At 45.8% G+C, this 16217-nt stretch overlaps 1 protein-coding gene across 4 annotated transcripts in view; it reads left to right on the top strand.

The window, feature by feature from the left end:
• The window catches only part of KALRN (kalirin, RhoGEF kinase), a 651545-nt gene that overhangs the window by 176128 nt on the left and 459200 nt on the right, over positions 1 to 16217 (top strand). For all 4 annotated transcript variants that reach the window (XM_011971540.1, XM_011971542.1, XM_011971541.1 and 1 more), the window contains exon 5: positions 17 to 529. In XM_011971540.1, coding sequence (XP_011826930.1) covers positions 17 to 529 — 513 coding nt within the window. The remainder of the gene's footprint in view (positions 1 to 16; positions 530 to 16217) is intronic.

Below are 16217 nucleotides of genomic sequence, written 5' to 3'. Positions count from 1 at the left end.
TGTCTGCCCCTTCCAGACGAGCATGGTATCTGTGGAGGGCCTCACGAAACTGGTGGACCCCTCCCAGCTGACGGAGGAGTTTGACGGCTCCCTGGACTACAACCACGAGGAGTGGATCGAACTGCGGCTCTCCCTGGAGGAGTTCTTCAACAGCGCCGTGCACCTGCTCTCACGCCTCGAGGACCTCCAGGAGATGCTAGCCCGGAAGGAGTTTCCCGTGGATGTGGAGGGCTCTCGGCGGCTTATTGATGAGCACACACAGCTCAAGAAAAAGGTGCTGAAGGCCCCTGTGGAGGAGCTGGACCGAGAGGGGCAGCGGCTGCTGCAGTGCATCCGCTGCAGCGACGGCTTCTCAGGACGCAACTGCATCCCGGGCAGTGCTGACTTCCAGAGCCTGGTGCCCAAGATCACCAGCCTCCTGGACAAACTGCACTCCACCCGGCAGCACCTGCACCAGATGTGGCACGTGCGCAAGCTCAAGCTGGACCAGTGCTTTCAGCTGCGGCTCTTTGAGCAGGATGCTGAGAAGGTAGGAAGGGAACAGGCCAAACCTGAGCTGGGATGGGAGTGAGGGAGCAGAGGTTGCTCATCCAACTTTCTGATTAATGGTAGTACTTTTCTGGAAAGCTTTAAAACAGTGTGCCTACTAATTTTAGCTAGTGTAATTTTTTTTTTTTAAGCTCACCCTTATATAGTATTTATTATGTGCCCAGTATTGTTCTAAGCACTTTGTGTAAATTTACTCATTTTAATCCTTTCAAGAGTCCTAAGAGATAGGCATACTATTATAATCACATTTGATAGATGAAGAAACTGAGAGGTTAAAGAATTCACCAAGCTGGGAAGTGCAGTCTGGCTCCAGGGTCCATGCTTTTACCTACCGTTAGAAGCTGCCCCGAGTGCCTGTAATGAGTTGCTCAAGCCAGCTAAGGAACAAAAACAGTACTGTTAACAGCCACTATAATATTAACTAGTGATTATGGCCCTGCAATGTATTTTACCATTGACAAACCACTTTTCACACAGTCTTATTTAATCCGCGTAATCCTTTGATCCTTACGGGTTGAGTGGTGGCATCTCTCTTGACATGCAGGGAAATGGATGTTCTTTGATCTTGGGTCTACAGTGACAGAGCTGACATCTGAATCCAGCATTTTTCTGTTTCCAAGTCCAGGGCTCTTCCTGCTATACCCACTTGTTTCCAGAGGTTTCTCTTTAGCTGCTAAGCACTTTCTTGAGTAAGACACCATTTTTTCCAGCAGTGAATTTTCAAAGCTTTCCCCTTATCAGGGGAAAGTAAGATAAGAGAATGTAAAAAAGGAAAATTGCATATAGTGCCTCTTTGCTGAGGATCCAAGGGTATCTTCCCTAGATTCTCTTTAAGCTAAAGAGAAGAAAGAAGAGTTTACTATTATATATCCTTTAAGAAGAAGACAGTAGGCTCTCCTCCTGTCAGTTTTCTGGATGTAACTTATATTTAAATGGACAATACTGTTCTTAGGGATGCCATGACATCTCTCAGTAACCTGTGAATTTTACAATGTCTGATGTGATGGTTTTCTGTCTTTTAAGAGCTCATATTGAAAAATGTCTCTAGGTATTTTTAAATGATGAAATCGAGATCTTAAACTCTCTGTATAAGTGTGATCCCAATTTATGTACTAAATATAACTGCAAGAAAATTTACCAGAATGTTAATAGTTTTGCTTCCTTGGGGCAGAATTATGGTTGATTTTAATTTCTCTGTATAATTTTATAAGGCTTTCTAATTTTTTATAACATATAGTAAAAAAAATTAGTATATGCCTTTTTTTAATGCATATCACTTTCTATAGCATATCCCTTTTTATATACCTTTTGAATATGATTTAAGCAAATTTTGGGAACTTCTGACCTTTCTTGGGGCTCTTTGCCCAGTGGCCTGGCAGCCTGAGTCTGACCCTGGCCTGGGCTGCTCTGGGAAGGGCAGCTTAGATCTCAGAATTCCTGCATTGCTCACCGAGTGATGAGATGCCAGGGCAGGAGCCAGCTGTTCTGTGAAGCCAGAATCAGGTACTTTGGCTCTATTGCCAGTTTTGGAAAGATCTGGAACATCTCTTTTTTCTTGAGGCCTGTTTTGCTCTGGGGCAGGGAATCTGGTTTGCAGCCTGGCCTGCGTGCCTGTTTCAGTGAGCAAGGGACAGAAAGGGAGGTGGAGGACTTAGGTCTGCCTAGGCATGTTTTAGAGTTTGGAGCACTTCATGGTATCCCTGAGGCTCAAGGACATGGGAAGCCTGAATAGGGCACAGATAGTGCCTGTCTGAAAAACCAAGCAAATAGCATACCATAGCTCCAGAAGTTCCCAGGTCAAGGACACTGCCCTTCTAGGGCCTGCCACGTTCCATTCAACAGGGCAGTAATTGCTGTTACACATAGATTCTCTCAATCCATGCTCCTAAGAATTGTATAGTATATGATAATTACTATTTTACAATTGAAGAACTGGAAACTCGGAGAGGTGAAGTGGCTGGCCCGAGGTCATACTATTGGTTAGCCAGGGCCACTGTCTTAGTCTGTCTCCAAAGCCCATCCAAGCTCTTATCCAATAACCCTGTTGTCCCTCTGCTCCCAGAACCTACTTCCTGTTACCACTGAACACCACCTGTTAGCCCCTAAGTCTCCTGGCGCATGCCTGATGGCCCTAGAGAAAAATCCCAAATCCTACCTTTTAATGCTCATTCCATAGCAGGGGCTCTTTCTGTGCCATGGACTCTTTTGGTCTGGTGAAGCATACGGACCCCTTCTCAGAATAACATTTGTAAATGTACAAAAAATATACATAGGCTTGGAAAGCAATTACTTAAACACGGTTATTTGCAGGAACAGAAAACTAAATACCACACGTTCTCACTTATAAGTGGGAGGTAATCATTGGATACTCATGGACTTAAAGACGGCAACATAGAAACTGGGGACTACTAGAGGCGGTAAGGAGAGAGAGGGGCCTAAGGGTTGAAAAACTAACTATTGGGTACTATACCCGTACCTGGGTGATAGGATTATACCCAGGTAATAAACCTGCACAAAATATCCCCTGAATCTAAATTACATGTTAAAAATAAAATAAAGAAATACAGTGATTACATTTTAAAAATAGCAGCATTATATGTACTTTTAAATTAACATGCTAATAAGATCTACTTGAAGTATAATTTAACTATTATAATCCTGAAGCAGTGATGAACATAAATAAATGATGTTCCAGGACAACAACCCTGATATGATATGAAAATGTGTGTGTTTCTATTATAGTCAAAGACACCGCATTGCTAACACTAATGCAGTTTGTTGACTATGTTCATAATGGAAGAGAATGCTATATTTCAGTTAGTTAGTGAAAATAAAGATATGATTTTTTTCCTATCCAAGTATATGATCCCTGAATTCTGTCCATGAACCCAAGGTTTAGAATGCCTGTTGTGTGATGTGCTCATACCTTAAAAAGGAGTGTGGGGGAGTGTGCGAATGTGCACGTGTGTATGTTCATGCATGTGCATGTGAGTAGAGGGGTGGGGAGAGAGGCAGAGAATATTCAAAACAAGGGAACAAAAAGGAGGATGGGACGAGGGCAGCCCAGGAATATTTTGAGGTTGAGTCAGTGGTGAAAATGCCACTCAAGCTTGACCCAGCTGCCACTGAAAATGTGCCGAGTGCTGGACAGGGTAGAAAAACAGTCCTTTTAAGTTGCTTTAAGATTAATTTAAAATATCTGCTCAGAGCTGAGTGCCTCAGCCTTTGACTTATTTGGTGACTTTGGAAGGGGGTGAAGAGCGTGATGGTTTGGAATAAGGGCTGTGAGTGTGGATCCACATCTAAACAAGGGCTTGAGGAAATAGTTACCGTCTGAGCCAAGTCTTAGTCTTCCTTCTGGTGGGAGGCTGGTTGGCGGAGGCCTCTAATTCCAGATCTGGGAAGCTCTTGGCAATCAGAGGAGTCTGGTGATAGTTCAGCCTCTATTTTTGTAAAAGAGGTGGGCGCAGTCTCGCCCCTGGCCTTGCAGGGTGACAGCTTGTTCCCAAGGGCTTGAAAATGGGTTGGTGTTCCCCATTTACCAGCTGGCCTTGGGGAGTGAAGCTGCCTCTCACTTCTTCCCCTGACACCTGTGGTGACCCCCCACATTCCCCATCTTGGAGGTGCTGGGGAGTGGACCATGCTGTCTCCCAATTAAGCCTCTAGGGAGTAGGGCCTCCGTTCCACAGATAATTCATAAAGCAAGTCACTCATTCATTTAATAATCAATGTTGAACAGCTGTCATGAGCCCCCAAAAGGGGGGGTAGGCCAGAAGTTCTCTCTGGAGCAGTTCGCCATCTAATTAAGGAAGTGAGCACATAAGCTCCTGTGTATTCACTTTTTTTTTAAAATTTTTAAAAGCAGGTTTATTGAGGTATAATTGATAAATAATAAGTGGCACATATTTAACATATATGATCTGCTAAGTTTGGACATGCGTATACACCTGTAAAACCATCAAGGTAATAGATGTAGCCATACCTCCAAAAGTTTTTTTGTTTCCCTTTGCATAAACTCTTACTTACTGAATGCTTTCTGTGCACCCTGTACTGTCCTAGGCACAGCATCTGTGCTTGGAGAATTTTCAGAGAAGAGGGAACACTGCAGCTCAGGAATGACAGGAAAGTCTTAATGAGCAATCTGTGGAAGCACAGAGTAATTCAGAGGTGATTCAAACAATGCATGATGTTAGATGAACCACTGCAGTCTCAGACGGGTGCCCTCTGGCCTGTAACTAATGGGCCTGTCCTCCACTGTATTCACAGAACACAAGCCGGGTCACCCCTCATTGGCCTGGTGCAGATTAAGGCTCTCTATGCAGCCCTGTTTCACATCTGGCCACCCCTCCAGTTGCAATAGACCCCGTGTGATGAAGGTGTCTGCCCTGCAAACACAACCTATTACTGAAGAGAAGGAATGGGCCTCTTCCCCGCTGGGGGCCATATGTGGTCTTAAAGGTCATTACGTAGACTCATTGTAGATGTGCCTTTGGCAAATGGAAGGGTGAGTGCTACTCAGTGGAGGATCCTCCCCATACACACCCCTTACTGGGTGCCTAGGACACATCTTATAATGGTAAAACTAGAAGCAACCGTGAAGTCCACATGTCTACCTCCTACACACTGTAGAAATCCCAGCCTTGCCATCTGATGACAGTCATTGTGACCTTGTGATGTCAGTGTGCTGATGCCAATGATAAGTATCAGAAAATACTGAAACTCCCATCTGCCTTCTAGTCTGGGGAAGGCCCTCAGTCTTCCAGTCTTTTCAGAGAAGGAGCAGTGCTTCGAAGAGCTCTGGTGCATAACTAGACTTAACGGATTGAGAAATCTTTATCTACTTCATTTCTGAATAAAGGAAGCTCTACTGATGTCTACCCAGGAGGCCCATTTTTTAGTCTTGCCCAAAGCTATTCTGGAAAGGAGACGATATTCGCACTTTGGGAGAATCCCCAAAAGAGTGAACAAAGCTGGCTAATGGGGCTTCCAGTATTGGAATCATGCCTATTATTGGTTTATGCAGCACATTGTATTTATTTCATGTGTAAATGCATGGTTGGGAAACACCCAAGACAAGATCCTTATCACCCTGCTTGAGAGGATATTTTGGTGCCCACCTCCCCCATGACCAAGACAGCTAGCACAAATGAGAATCTCTCATTTGTTTTTAGGTGTTCAGCGGAGACTGTGGCCTCTGTGGCTATCTGGCCCTGCCTTTACCACTATGGGAAAGCTCACCTTGGAAAACCTAATTTTTAAATGCCGTCCTGCAGTATTCATTTTTGCATGGCAAAATTCTGTTCACATCCATGGGTGCCATGCTGAAATGGAGCTGTGGTGGGTGGGGTTAGGATTTGTCCTGGGGTGACACTTACCAATTGTGAGACATCAGGCACATCTTTAGCTTCTCACCCCCAATTATGTTACCGACAAAACAAAGATAAAGAATTTATGCTACTTCTACTTCATCATCTTTTGACTTTTCTTCTGCTTCCACACTGCACTGTTCTCATGCACAATACTCTCTCTTCATGAAGACATCTTTCAACAGGAGAAGTGGGGTGGCCACAGTGATGGTGGTGGTAGCTTTGGAGGTGGTGATGATTTGAGAATAAACTTCTGAGGAGATGTACCAGAATCTGCAGAGTGGTTTGATAAAGCCCTACGCCACCCCAATCCATTCCTCTTCCTTCCTCTTCCTTTGAGACTTGCTGCACTAAATAAATATCTAAGCCCTTTTACAACTTAACAATTGTATAATACTTTTTGCTTTTTTGTTCTTCCCTACATATTTATAGTGGGTTCTTGTCTTTTCAGGATTGTTGCCTTGGGTCATTATGAAAAATAAGGAACCTCTCAGCAAATAAAACCCTACTCCCTTGAGGTTTTGTTTGTTTGTTTATTTGTTCGCTTAAAAAAAAGACAAACTTCTTCGCAGGGTTGTTTTGAGAACTGAGTGGGGTGATGTATGTAGCAGTGCCTGGCATGGTGCCTGGCCCAGCATAACTATTCCAGGAACATTGGCTTCCCTTCCTTCTCCCTGCGCTATTTCAGTTATGATTTACTCTTCAGTCATGGGTGCCTGCTGAGACCGTGAAGAGTGTCACTGATGCTCTCTTCCAAATGAACCTGCTCTAAATCATTTTCAGTTATCCTTAATGGAACAAAATTCAGAATTGATTTTTGAGAGAAGTTGGAAATTATGGTATAGATTCATGGGGGCCCTGCAGGTCACCAGGCTATGCAGTGCCCCTGGGCAGGGCACAAAAGAGGAGCATATAAATCAAATTGGGATCACACCTGAGGGGTCAGGGCAGGCAGATCCTCCACGGGGAAAGGCCTCTGGAAAAACAAGGTCTGTCCTTGAAGCAGCCCCAGAGGAAGTGATTCTTCCTGGTGTCCCATGAGAGGTGAGCCCCCATCCCCATGCACCCTCTACATCTGAGACACTTGTCACCTTCTGCTTTGCAGTATAGCTAAGAGCATATTTGTCCTATTCTCTTGCAAACTTGGGGCCAGAAATACTTCCTATGGCAATGTTTATGCATTTTAATATTCTTGGAAGTCTGTGCAAACAAAATAATGTTGCTTTTATGTTAATCACTGTGAGAAAATCTACACTAGGCACCACTGGGCATCGTGGTAGGGAGCAGACCACTGTGCTAAGGGTGATGTGCTTATTGTGTTTTGCGGCTGGTATGTCCTGTTGGCCACATTAGCATTGCAGGACATCCCCAGGATGCCCCGTCACTGGGCAAAGTATCCCCTGCTATTTCCTGTCCTCTTCCTCCAAGGTATAAACAGTTCTGGTCACTCCCTAGAGCCCAAAACAGGACCCAAAGTCTTATCCTGCCTGGGGTGACCAGAACGAGTGGGGCTGTTGTAGAGAAATCCTGCTGCTTCTACTTCCCTGGTGGGCCCTGGCCCACAATGTCTTCTCTTCCCCATACCTCCAATACCCCCATTCCCCATGAGGCAGCAGCAACATGATTCCACTGTCATTTGTCAAAGTGAAGTGCCTTTGCGGTAATTACAATATGTAATTCTTTTGGGAATGTTCAAAGTATTCTCACACCCATGACCTTAGAGATTTTATGGCCCAGCCCTTCCTTTTACATAATAATCTTTGACCCAGAGCAGAGACCCACGCTAAAATCATCCAGTCCATGGTTCGTCATCTGAGCCTCCTATGTACTGTATGTGGTAGGCCAGGTGTGCACGTAAACGGGCATCATTTCACAGATGGAAAAGCTGAGACTTGGTGTGCTTGAGTGGTTTGCTTGGGATAGAGTCCTCTGCTTTGAAGCTGGTGCTCCTCCCTCTTCTCCCAACACACACACCCACACACACACACACGTGCGTGCATGCAAACACATGTGCGCACGTGCACACACACACACACACACACACTCTCTACACCCTCTCTTTGGAGGCTGCTTGCCGTTCAGGACAGATGGTGGCATGTGCCAGCAACCTAGGTGGTGGCTAAAGGGGCTGGGGGCTAGGAGGATAAGGGTCACTTGACATGTGTCCTCACCAGTGCTGTGGTGAAGGGACAAGCACTTGACAGGCCTCCAGAGGGGCGTGTCATATCTCTGTGTTGTTCAATTGCCTGAGCCCTTCATGTTGGGAGGGAGGCTTCAAAGAGCTGTGACCTTTGGGGTGGCCGGAAGGGCAAGGCCTTTACTGGGTGGTTGTAATTTCCTGCTTTTTTTGGAGAAAGGCTCCGGTGCCCTCTTGTTCCTGCTCTCCCCCTTCGTACTGAGACCTTAACCACCAAACCCCTCCACCTCCTGTTGACTGGGCTCAGGGCAAGGAAGGGTGTCTGTGTCCCGCCCCCTGACACAGAACACAGTGTCCTGTATTATTTCCAGCCTGCTGGTCCTGGGAATTCCGACTTACTTTTTCTCATTTCCTCCCCCTGAACATTAGAAACATTAGATTCCAAAAATAATCTAAGTCACAGTGTTCTACAGGCTGCATGTGTGTGTTTTCTCCCAAAGCTGTTTTTCTCCCTCTTAAGTCCTTTCTCTCTCTCCTTTCTTCCCTCTCCTGCATTTTCAGCCCCATTTGTATCCTGAGATTAGCAGGCCTGCAGGAGGAGTGTGGGTGTGGAAAACAGAATGGAGGAAGGATGGGGAAGAATGCTCAGGCATGAGGCTTGGCTCGCTTCCACAGTTCTCTCAAGAGGGTGGAAGGTGCCAAGACCTGAACTGCTGTGTGTAGAGTCTGCCTATGCAGCCCCTGCTTATGAATGGACCCCATAGAACTGTGGACCCCATAGTGACTCTTTGGAACTGAGAACTGAGACACTGTGTTAACAGTACTTTCCAGAATCTGGGTTGTCACACTGACTCTTTCTGCAGCAATTGAGGTGAGCTGTGAAAAGAAGGTCTGATCAGAGATGAAATGTGTGTGTGTGTGTGTGTGTGTGTGTGTGGTGCAGGGCAGTAACTGAGAAAGGTTCATTGACTCATTCGTCAACAGATATTGAGTGTCTACTGTGTGCCAGACCTTCTGCTGGGACTATGTCTCTCTACTTTTATCCTAGCCCTTGGATGGAGGATAGTCTAAGGCAGTGCAGAGAAAATCAGAATTAGCACTAATGTAATTCTTGATACATTGTAAGGAAAAGATGGTTTAGAGAGTCACCACTCCAGTGGCTAGAACCTGGGTGAGTTAAGATATCAAGGTCTCTGTTGGTTTCTGGGTGGGGGTAGGGCTGGTGGAGGTGGGGTGGGTGTCTTAGTGTGTATGGGAGAAAAAGCATGGAGGTGGTCCAAGCAAAAAGGAAACATGTCAGCTCTGCCGCAGTAGGGGAAACGGGAAGGGTTTTGGTACCTTGTTTGAAGAATTAAGGACATTTCAGGTGTACTTTATAAAGTAAAACAAATTGAGTCTCTGTTTGGGGTGGGAAGCTTTCCCAGGGTTTCTTTCCAGGCATTTTACTTTGAAGAACCTGCTTTCCTTTCTTTTTTCTACCTTCTACCCTTCTCCCCTGTTCCCCTTCTGCTCCCTTTCCCATTTGTGACCTTCCTGGTCCTTGCCCTGGCATCTCCTCAGGCTTGTCCTTACCTTTCGTGCACCTGTTCTCTCTGAACGTGTTGCATGGCCTTCCTTTTCCATTCCTGCTTCCTTCCTTGGTCAGAGTTAAGGAAGAGTCCCATACAGAGTTCAGGCCTCCTGTGGGGGACGGAGAGAGCACTGGCTTTGGAACTGGAGAGACCTGCTGGGCCACTTGTAGCTGAGTGACTGTGTTCAGTTCACCCCCTCTGAACACTGGTTTCTTTATCTCCAAAAAGATTTTAATATATGCCTTAGGATTATTGTATGAGTTAAAGAAAATGTACATAAATCTTCCGGCGTGGCTGGAGCCTTGAAGACACTCAGCACATGGAACAAATGGCAGATTTGTGGAGACAGACTTGTGCTGGCCCGTGTAAATGAGTGGAATCAGCAGTAGACAGTTGCCTGGGGAGGCTCTCTTGTGAGGCATGCATGGGGAATACAGCCCTATCCACAACAAAGATGCCAGAGTAGACAGTAAGCAGCCTGTGGCAGCAGAGCATGGAGGTGAGGTAGAACCTGGTGGCTGGAGAAACCAAGAAGGGACCTTGAGGAGGAACTCATCAGTGGGTATTAGACACTCGGCTGCTAGCAGGGAGAAAAGGAAATGGAAGCTGTAACCGGGCTGGCAGGATCTTAGAGAACACTTGCTGAAGATAAGCCAATCACTGTGCTGAGCACTGTGCCAGGGATGGGCATTTGGAAGATGAGCTCCATTCAGGCCTTGCCATGTTGGAGTAGAGGGCACCAGGAAACAAATAGCCATTGCACATGTAAGTTCACAATGGTGTCTATCAGTGCTGTGGGAGCATAGAGGGAGAAATGTTCAGCCAGGGTTTGGGATGCAGGGAGATGGAAGAGTGTGAACAAAGGCACAGCAGCCTCAAAAGGCAGGCTGGATCCTGGGAATGTCTGCAGTCGGGTGTGGCTGGAGCACAGGCTGTACAGGGAGGAGTGCAGGAGGTCCATGTTCACGCCATTTGGGTTACCAGGATTCAGAGCACAACAGAGAGTCAGAAGTCCATGGAATAACCAGTGGACCACAAGGAAAACTGGATTCTAGCAAATGGTTCAGGTCTTGCCAGAAGCATCTGAGAATCCTAGAGTCTTTGATTCAGGTCCAGTCCTTTACCCAGGGCAGAACTCCCTTCCAGATGTGCATTTTTCCAGATTCTTCTGAGCATTTCCAGGGCTGAGGAAGCCACAGCTTTGTGGGGCAGCCTGTTCCACTGTTCCGTAGCCCCAGTTGTTAGAAAGTCCTCCTTCCAGCAGGTCAGAATCTACCCTCCTGTAGTTCCACCCTGAAGTCCCAGCTCTGTCTCCCCGGGTCACTGGGGAACTACTCTCTTCCTTCCCCTACAGGGCAGCTCTCCCACAGCTTGGGGACAGTGCTTGGGGACCTTCCTCATGTTTTCTTTACCAGATAAAGTTCAGTGAGTTCTTTCAGCCTATTTTCATTTGACATGGGCTCTAAACTCTTTAATGCAGCTTTCCTGGGACCAGTTTTTCAAATGTGTGAGGGGACACAGGAGGAGTCTGAGGCTTTTGGTCCCACTTGCACAGGTGAGAATGAGATTTTGTATGCGTAGGTGCACTAGTTTTTGTAGCCCAGGTTAGTTGATCTGAAACCCCAAGAGTTCGCCCCCCAGAGAGTGATGTTCTCTCACTCGAATAGAGAGAGACACTATCTCATATGTAAATACAGGAGGATGTCTTCTCACATGTGAGCACAGAGAGATTTTTCTAGCATGGAACTGTTGGGTTAAAGCATTCTGGTGCCAAGGTCAGTAGTAGTTACTGTTTCTCAGGGAAAAGCCCAACTCAAGGGTATCTACTATTCAATCCCGTTCCTGTATCCCATGGCTCTTCCTGAGGTCATTCCCAAGGAGAGCTAAAGCCTCATAGTCTTATCTTGTAAAGAGTCGGAAACCTGTGGTAAAACCAACACGGCACATGTATCAAACCTGCACGTTGTGCACATGTACCCTAGAACTTATAGTAAAAAAAGAAAAAAAACACACACAAAGGAATATTAATCTCTTGGAGGAAATCTACCACTAGCTGGAATCCCAGAAGGGTTCTTCCCCCAGTCCCCCATCCTATGGCCCCTTTGAAATCGCACTCTCTTGGTTTGCTCACCTCCAGCCTCTCCTTAGTAAGCTTTCTCTAGCATAAGAATGTCCTGCTATAGGAACAACTGCTGCTGTGGTGAGAAGATATACTCTGTAACATATGCTTTCTGGTGGAGAGATAAAAGAGGGTTTGGTTTCCTCCATCCTCTTTAGAGATTGGGTTGACCAGCTTGTCCCAGATTTCCCTGGGGAGATGACCTTGTCATGAGGTGGCAAGAGGGGGTACAAACACAAGGGCCCTAGAATGGAGAGTGAGACTGGACTTGGGCATTCAGCTCCCATCCCTCAGGGTATTCTCTTCTGCGCTTTGCACATTCCCACCTTTTCATGCCTTTGTTCATGCCAACACTCCTCCCATTTGGAATGCCTGCTCTACTGTAGGTGCCTATTAAAGCCCTCCCTCAGCTGAAGGTCCAGCTCAGATGCTACTCCCTCTGTTCTCCCCTGTTGGAGTTGCTTTCTCTCTCTGAGCATTTCCTGCAGCCCTTATCCGTCCCCCTCAAATCATCCCTGTTCCATCCCATCTAGCATTATAGCTAGGTGCTCAAAGACCTCATTCCCCCAATTATATTGAAAATTTCTGGAGGTCAGGACCAGTGTCTTCAATTACTCTGTGTTGACCAGAGGCACATAGTGCCAAATAAATAAATAGTTGACTGTGACACAGTCTGTACTCACTGGGCTGCTTGAGAATAGAACTTCTGTGAACATTGAGCTGGCACAAGAGCACCACCTACTGCTGAATGGTTTCTAGGAACACTACCTTAATGCACTCACTGTTGAAAACCAAGGTGTTAGCAAGTTTCACCTTGCAATGGAGGAGTGATTTGGAGGCAGGAAACCGGTTCTGGTCCTTTTATACTAATCCAAGTGGGAACAGATGAGGTGGTAGTGAAAGTAGAAAGGGAAGGGGCAAACCCTCAAGACACTCTAAAGGAAAGAAAATGAGACCAGTGACTGACTGGATGTCAGGGAGCAAAGGCAGCAGCACGAAGGCCTTCATGTTGGGAGAACTGGCAATGGGACATGAGTGGGAACAAATCCCAAAGACATTTTGGAAGACGGATGGATAATTAAATGAAATTTTAATTTTAATTTCTTTTAAGGCACAGAAAAGTGAAAGTGAAAGAAGTGATTATGAAGGTTACTAAAAACATTATCATGTGTTAGCTGGTTATTGCATTTCTGCCCTACTTTTTTTTTTTTTGGAGACGGAGTTTCGCTCTTGTCACCCAGGCTGGAGTGCAATCGTGCGACCTTGGCTCACTGTAACCTCCCCATCCCGGGTTCAAGCGATTCTCTTGCCTCAGCCTCCTGAGTAGCTGGGATTACAGGCATCTGCCACCACACCTGGCTAATTTTGTGTTTTTAGTAGAGATAGGGTTTCTCCATGTTGGTCAGGCCGGTCTTGAACTCCCAACCTCAGGTGATCCACCTACCTTGGCTTCCCAAAGTGCTGGGATTACAGGCATGAGCCACTGCGCCTGGCCTCTGCCCTACTTTTAGGTACAATGGGTGCTATCTAAACACAGGCATTCACCTTGGTCTTCTGGAAGCCTTGAGGAGTGATGGGGCTCTTCATTCAGTAAGTTCTTCCTAAGCCCTGCAGAGTATACCCTGCAGGATCTGGAAGCTGCAAACACTGCCAAGCTTCTCCTTGTGGATGTGCCCAGCCTGGCTCCCTGCATGGCCCCTTATCTGCCTGAGCCCCATTGCAGAGGCTGCTGCTGGAAGAGGGGAGAAGGGGCAAAGTGGGGTGCCTAGTCCTCCTCCTAAACTTAAGGTCAGGCCCACCTAGCACATACCAGCATAGCTAGGTGGTGGTCTTCTCCACAAGAGAAGGACTCCCACAGGGAGGCCTGCCTCCTTCTCCCAGAGAGGGGCTCCTGAATGAAGAGCTGCCTCCTCCTTAGCCTCATGTGGAGCTTTGTTCCCAGATGTGCAAGTGATTGGCACAGCCGATTTTAGGATGTGTGGGAGGACTGGATGAGAATATCCAACAGACACTCCATTTTTGCAGTAACAATAATAGTTACCATTTATTGAGTGTATCCCTTATGCCAGGAACAACCATTAGCTCATCTAAATTAACTTGCCAAGGGCCAGATCTCAGTGCCTAAATTTAGCTCTGGGATAAAGTTGGGCATTATTTTCTCAGCCTGGATTAAATAGGATTTGACCTCTTCAAGTCTACATTTTGGGAAGTGAGTGAAGTACATTCCCTCACTCTGTTCCTGAAAATATTTTATCAGCATTTGTGGTTCAAATGGAAGGAATTTGGCCACTCAGAGTCAATATCCCGGGGCTGTCTGGGCTGACTCCTGGCTTGGTTAGTCCTGTTTCTCATCTGCTTGACTTGCTGGCTCCTGGATGACCATTCCTTCACCACAGGAGGGTAGTCAGTGTGTTGCCACTGCTGCAGGGAATAGAGTGCATCCAGGTTCACAGGCTGGAAACAAAATGCAAAAACACCTCATTTAAAGTCTGAAAATATTTATATTAATGACTTGGTGCGATTTTTTATTACATCACTTAACTTGAGGAGGGCAAGAGCAAGGAGAGCGGCCTTTTAAGGCTTAGCATTGAGCGTGTACTTCTCCAGACAGAGCTGAACTACAGCTCATCTGTCAAGAACAGTGTGTGATTTTAGCATGAAGTTTCACAGTCTTAGTTTCTCTAATCAGACAGCAGCTACTTGTTGTGACTGCCAGTTTATCTTGTCCGAACCCAGGGGAAGTGGAAAGAGACTAGCATGCATTCTGGATCTGCTATGTATCATATGCTATACTCAGTACTTTTCATGTATTATCATATTATGATCTTTATCTTCTTTGACCCAGACTTTTGAAGAGTTTGTGTGAAAAAAATGGGAGAGGGAACAAAATGGAGGAGAAAGTGGAGGCAGAGACCATCAGTTGGTGAGCAGTCTGCAATGTGCTAGTTGATTTTTGTTCTATGAGATCAAGGCTGGCTTGGTCCCCCCTTTGCAATGAGATAAATGCCTGTATATCTGGGAGGGTCTCAGTGTAGACACTCACTTCAGGGTTAAAAGCAAACCTGAGCTATCACTCCCCTCCAGTGGTTCCCCAATGCATCTTTTGCCCTTTGTGATCTGGTATCTCCCTATCTCCTACTATCCCTTCTTTCTATCCCTCATTTTATGCTGCTGCTTTAAACCTCCAGGCCTTTGCTCAAGCTATTTCCTCTGATTAAAATGCCCTTTCAAACTACACCTTCTTTGCATGATGAAATCCTGTTGTCTTTCAAGTGCTGTCCAGGTGTTGCCACCCAGAAGCCATCCATGCTTTTCCCTAACCCTACCTCTGCTAAGTTGGACCAAGTGCTCCTCTACTGTCCGCCCACAATATACATCTCTTATAGTATTTTTCACATTTTATTAACATGAACAGAATATGGAATGTGTCTGTATCCCTCACTAGACCGTGGCCTTGATCTTTTATCCCCAGTGTCTAATCCAGTGTCTGGAATACAATGAGCACTCCACACGTGAATGAACAAGCACACTAAACATCATGAGCATGTGACTCTGGGTGTCAGGATGCTTTGGGCTGCAAGAAACAGAAGACGAGTAAAATTTGCTTAAATATCAAAGAAATGTATTCACATTTTAAGTAGTCATTCAGAGACAATGATGTGAGCTTTAAGATTGATGTATCAGTGTGAGCCTGTCTTCAGGCAGTCGGGATCTTTCTGTCTCACTCAACTGCTGAGATCTCACCGTTTGGCCGAGAGCTTCATTGCAAGGCTGTTTCCCTTCATGGTTTTAAGACAGCTGCCAGTTGTAACAGAGCAACATGCTTCACTATTCCCCAAGTGATAGGGGTAGCAGGAGAAGGAGAGAGAAACACAGGCAGACATTGACTTCTCTTTCCCAGAAGCTCTAAGCAAATCTCTCCTCAGTTTCGTTGGTTCATACTCACTAAGACAAGCCCAGTCCTGAACCTGTAAATAAAAAGGGGAGTGAAATCAGTATGACTGGTTTGAACAAATGATCTGGGGTGAAATGAATGTTAAGGAATCGATGTCCAATATACTACTCTAGAAGGAGTACTATATCCTTCTTATCCTTAGAGTCTATCATGTCCCATTTTCTCTTTCCTTTCCTCTGGAACTCTAAGTATGCCTGTGTTAAAACTACACTACCCAACAGGGCAGTCAGTAGCCACATCTGGCTAATTAAACTTAGTGAGTACAATATACACTACTGTGGTGATAGATACACTACAAGCTCCCAGACTTCACTGCTATGCAATCTATCCATGTAGCAAAATTATATTTGTATCCTTTAAATTTATACAAATAAAAAATTAATTAAAAATAAATTTTGTTTGTTCGTTTGTTTGTTTTTGAGACAGAGTTACGCTCTTGTTGCTGAGGCTGGAGTGCAGTGGCGTGATCCCAGCTCACTGCAACCTCCACCTCCCGGGTTCAAGTGATTGTCCTGCCTCA

This window comes from Mandrillus leucophaeus, unplaced genomic scaffold (assembly GCF_000951045.1).
Source record: "Mandrillus leucophaeus isolate KB7577 unplaced genomic scaffold, Mleu.le_1.0 Scaffold123, whole genome shotgun sequence".
NCBI classification, from domain to species: Eukaryota; Metazoa; Chordata; class Mammalia; order Primates; family Cercopithecidae; genus Mandrillus; species Mandrillus leucophaeus.
The sequence above is the reverse complement of the archived record's forward strand: the minus strand, read 5'-3'. Positions and strand labels throughout refer to the sequence as shown.